Source organism: Vigna radiata, unplaced genomic scaffold (assembly GCF_000741045.1).
Source record: "Vigna radiata var. radiata cultivar VC1973A unplaced genomic scaffold, Vradiata_ver6 scaffold_122, whole genome shotgun sequence".
Taxonomy (NCBI): domain Eukaryota; kingdom Viridiplantae; phylum Streptophyta; class Magnoliopsida; order Fabales; family Fabaceae; genus Vigna; species Vigna radiata.
Genome location: NW_014543108.1, coordinates 623,159 through 628,724, shown reverse-complemented (window position 1 = coordinate 628,724; position 5,566 = coordinate 623,159). Strand labels below are relative to the sequence as shown.

The following is a 5,566-nucleotide window of genomic DNA, read 5'->3' as shown; positions in this document are numbered from 1 at the left end:
AACAAGTCACAACTTCATCATACTTACTCATGATTTAACATCTAGCATCAAACTAGGTTACTCAACTCATCAACATATCACAATTCAATCATTCTCAAACGTTATTCCAATCAATCATAGGAAAAAAACATATACAAATTATTCTCTTAGTCTCAACTGAGATACATCACACCTATTATTTTGCTACTACCTACTCATATATTATTACAACTCGATTGAAAACATAATTACCATGGTCAAAGCACCCTATCACACAAATAATTTACTTATGTTCGCACACACTAATCAATTAAAAAAAAGTACAAATAAGATAAAAAAAATTTAGTTTAATGAAAATCCTATGAACTCTTTAATTAAATTTCCATTGTTAAGAAACAACCTTTACTAAACTAAAATATTACTACAAATTTTAAAAATAAATTTAATTTAATTAAAAAATCTTATTAAAAATGGCTAAAAATCTTCTATTTAAGAAATGGTGCTTACCACGTAGCTTTTTCTTTCATCGTTTTCCTTCCAAAAATTTCTTACACGCATTAGTGAATAAAAAATTAAACCTCAATTTAATCATGTTTGTTACTAGAGTCAATGAATTTTAGGATGCCTTAAGTTATAAGTTTTCATTTTCTTTGTTGAAATTATATCAACATTTGATATTTTTTATTAGAAGGAAAATACACCTTAAACTCAACTTGAATTAAAAATTAGAGTATTTTTTTTAATTTTCATTAAATTTAACTTAACTAGTTAAGTATCATCCAAATACACACTTAGAACTGAAAAACAAATGAGAATTATCATATATATTTGAATAATAATTAGAAATAAGTTACTTATATAAAAGTAATATTTTAAAATATACTTAACAACTTACAAATAATACAATAATTAAAAAAAAAGAAAAATTGAAAAAAAAAAGTAATAATGAAAGTGAAGTTATCGAATAAAGTTGTTAAGCATCAAATAAATAAAAAAAAAAATCAATCAAACAATCATAAAAAGATGGATCGTAATATTTTAATAACTTTTTTTAACAATTTTTTTATAATAGGTATCACCATCTTATTAGTTTGTTTAAATTTATTTTTAAAAAAAATATTTAATAAGTTGTTGAGTGATTCGTCTAGTTAAAAAAACATTAGTCCCAAATTTCTTCATTAGAGATTTTGACAATGTAAGAAATTTCAGTAGGGTCAGCCATTTCACCCCGTGGAGAGGGATCGATGATATTAATGCCAAGTTCATCGCATCTTTTGCGATATTGTCTTGTCAAAGGATTATTCCACGTAACAGGGTCTATGGCAGGTGCAACGTAAAATGGCTTGTTACGGTCCCAACCTCGCACAACTTCTATCAAAGAATTGTCACATATCCCTTGCGCAATCTACAACACATAGGTGAAACAACAAACTCCCAATGTTAAAGAACTGAACTTAAACAGTAAAACAAAAATTGAGAGTAAAAACCAATGTTAAAGTCTCATATAAAACTTCAATTCATGAACAACATAACAACAACTATTGTACTTAAGTTTTTCCCTAATCTGATCGAACTGAATAGTGTTGTGTGATCTAGACAACCTCTGCATTATTCTGTTGTTGCAGTAAATGATTCAGTTGGCTTGACACATAGCTAAGTTTATTGGTTTGATTACCTTGGCAAGGGTATTTGCAGACAATGGAGCAATGACAAAGACATCAGCCCATTCCAGATGATGAGAAGCAGTTTTTCTAGGATTAAAAAAAACTGGACGGGGAGTTTGTGAAACTTCAATAAAAGGTATCGAGGCTCGTGTCATAACAACTTCTATGCTTGACCATCTTCTAAAAGAATGACAAAGAAGTGAAAATTTTGCAGCATCAGTGCATCCACAAGCACCAAGCAGAATCCGAGGCCTTCTAGGCCGAACAACATACCTTAGAGAAGACTGTGGAATATTACTTTGAGAAGACTGTGGAATATTACTCGCAGGATTTGGGTCACTCATCATCCACAAATTTCAACAATTGTCAATATATAACCATACTTTAGTTTTCATTTATCAGTTACTACACACTAATGCAAAAATTAAAAAAACAAAGCATCACAGGTTTATATTTACACATGCATGTATATCTAAGAACTGCAATTAACAAAAGGAAGCACATATAAGAATAACATGTTTTCTGTAGAAGATGGGAAATAACATTGATTCTTGTTACAAATATGTGAAGACATAAAAATTTGGTCATGAAGAATAGAATTGCTTGTAACATCAAGAAAGAAAGTTGATAGTTTCAGCAAAGAAGATTTGCTTGCATCATTTGACACTCAATAAATGTCTACATATTCGGAGACCATGCAAGATTACAGCAAGAAGTGGGAGAGGTGAATCTTGAAACATATCAATTTATTGTATCATGCATGACATACTGCACTGAACAAGAAATTAATGTTGCATGAACCTTTGTCAAAGAATGGATAACGAACAAAGAATGCATAAACAAAAATAATGAAAGTGTACAGAAAAGTTCATCACCTTTTCTCTTTCTGGTAAAAGTTTTCAGGAACAGATAATAAAGATATTAGAGTAATAATACCATGACACACTTTTACATTCATTGACACAACATATAAGGGTAAAATGGTCCAAAAAATATAAAGTTTTGTAGTTTTTCAAGAAAAAAAAGATTAAAAAGTAAGTAAGGATAGTGTCAAATAAATGTAAAAAATTTAAGTGTGTCAAAGTTTTATTTCTCTAAAGATATATGACAAACTCAAGTCTTTTCAATTTTCTGTGTTGAAACTATGACACGTTGTGATTGTCAAATATATATTATTTGGGATTTAAATAAGCCGAAAGTAAATCCATAATCAAAATATAAGCAAGTATAAAACAACTCTTTTTTATTTTATATTTAAGTGGTCATTTTTTAATCATAAATTTAAAATTGCCATTGAAATAATAATATATTAATGTTTTTAAATGACAATAAAATTTAAATTTTGTGACAACAAAAGTTTTTACAATTTCAATTTAAAAATTAGAAACCACGACTTCAGAAAATATTTTAATAAATACAATATTAACGTGTGCTCAAATATTTAATTATTTAAACCAGATTAATAGTATAAATACAAGTTAAACAAAGTTTTATTTAAACCAAATGAATAGTACAAATGAGAAGAGAAATAAAGAAGAAGGGTCAGAGAAGGAGAAGAAAGGGAAACAGCAAACAACAACAAAGAAAAGTAGTGAAGAAAAAAGAGAGTTGTAATAAAGTTTTAAATATATTTTTTTATTTATTGATTACTAAAAATATTTACATTTTTTTAATTAAGTTGTTTACTTTTTCATGCAATTAAGTGATGTAACTGATGTTTTATCTGTATTATTTTATAATTTTGTAATTTTTAATTTTATAATTTTATGATTTCATAACTTCCCAACTTCATAATCTCGTAATTTCATAATTATTTAATTTCATAATTTTATAATTTTATAATTTTATAATTTTATAATTATATAATTATATGTAATTTCATAATTTCATAATTTTAATATTTTAGAATTTCATAATTTTATAAATTATTTATGCAAAAAAACTTTTTTCTAAACACAACTTCAATTAGAAATTTGTTTATATCACTTCTTCGTAATAAAATTATGTTAAGAAAAAACAATTTATCAATATTACTAATACTTTAAGATAAAATTAGAAAAAAAAAATACATTACTTCATTAAATTTTGTCCAAAAAGAATAAACATTTAAAGTTGTTGCCAAACTTCTAAACAATACTCAATGAGCCTATGTATAATTAATTCAATATTCAACTCAATGAAAAATTCAAAAAGATCATATTAGCTAAACTTTCACTCTTCTTTCTCTGCTCCATCTTTTGTTCATAATAGTGTCTTTTAGCTTAGCAAATGGTGGAAGAAGTCATTGAGTCATATTCAGAACTCCCACTAGCTATTGTTAGAGGTTAGAGGTGGGACGAGAGTGATGCCAAGATTTTGAATTTCTTTGTAATGTTTTTATATTGGATCTTTTATTGGATAAGTGAAAAATTTATGGATGTTTTCATTTCAAGACACTAAAATTGTGAAATCATAAAGTGCAAAATTTATTGAATATGATTAATAGGAGTAATCAATTTTAAGACTTTATTTTTGTAAAATAGTACTGAGACTCAACCATCAATATTAAGTAACAAATTAAATTGATAGTCGTTCATCTCTCTTATGTTCAAAAAGAGTTAGACTATGAAGTTTCATAAGTTGCTGAAGATGATAGTAGACATCAAATTGTTGATTATGAACAATATGATAATGTTAAATTACTTATTGAACCAACATTAAGAATATTTCTTAGGGTTGAAAAGTCAACAATTCTTTGTGGTTATGTAGTCTATTTATAAGAATCAAACTATAACATTTGTTCCAAAAACGATCCTGAATGTTTACATGAGCCATGAGTTATGAGAAATTACATTTGTGGTATAATGCCATGAAATGAAATTAATTTTATGACATTTAATCAAGTTAGAGTCTCATTAATTAAGTTGTCTAATGGTGTGAAAGCCATTGCACATAAATGAGTCTTTAAAGTAAAGAAAAACTCACAATGCAATATTGAGACATAAAACAAGACTTGTTAGAAAATGGTTTACTAAAAAAATGAATCAATTATACTAAGATTTTTTTTCCTACTATATCCAAGAAAATTTCTTTTTTTTAGTAGTTATAAGTCTAAAGACTCACTTTTTACTTTTAGTTATATCAAATATATGTGAAAAAAATACTTCTTGACGAAGATCATGAGAAAAAGATTTACATAAAAAAACCTTAAATATTTTTCTTTGTTGTATGAAGATTTAGTTTACAAGCTTAATAAATTTATTTATGGGTTGAAACCAATCTCTTACTAATGGTCATTAGATTTTAATGAGAATATTTTTGAACATATATACTCAAAGATTGTCGAAGTAAGACTTGTTTTTTATTATATATGTGGATGATATTTTACTTACAATAAATATTAAGAGTGAGGATGTGATACATATGAAATACTTTTTTTTTTATCAAAGATCTTTTTGTACTAAACTATATTTTAGATGTGGTGTTTGATGTTGTAGATGTTGTTCACCTATCAAGGTGTTTAACAATTGTAAACATCATATAATAGTAGGTTGTTTGATGAATTTATGTTACATTATTTAGTGAATTAGTAGTCTTTATATGTTTTATGTTATTTTAGTTAGTTATCAATTTGTGCTTCTAACTAACATATAATAATTTTGTAGCTTAAGGGTAGATTATGTTTCTTTAATGTGTGAAAGTGCAAATTGAAAATGTTTTATGCAATAACACTAATTACATAATACATTAGATTATGATAATATTTTACGATTTCATGTTTTATTTACATTAGTCCACTTTTACATATTGTCTATGAGTTGACTTTGATGGTACAAGAGCAAACTCGTTTATAAGTGGGATGGAAGAGAGCAAGCTTCCAAATGACATAGTAGCATGATTTTTATATGTATGATCTATTGGGGACTTTTGAGTTCGAATAATGA

General features: G+C 26.2%; 1 protein-coding gene across 1 annotated transcript; it reads right to left on the bottom strand.

Annotated features, from left to right (window-relative positions):
• Positions 1–1,138: 1,138 nt before the first annotated feature.
• LOC106752971 (phosphopantothenoylcysteine decarboxylase-like) lies at positions 1,139–1,987 on the bottom strand. The gene is made up of 2 exons (XM_014634755.1): positions 1,655–1,987; positions 1,139–1,384 (listed from the first exon to the last, which is right to left on the bottom strand). Exons 1-2 carry the CDS (start codon positions 1,985–1,987, stop codon positions 1,139–1,141), a joined length of 579 nt encoding a protein of 192 aa, XP_014490241.1.
• Positions 1,988–5,566: the final 3,579 nt, after the last annotated feature.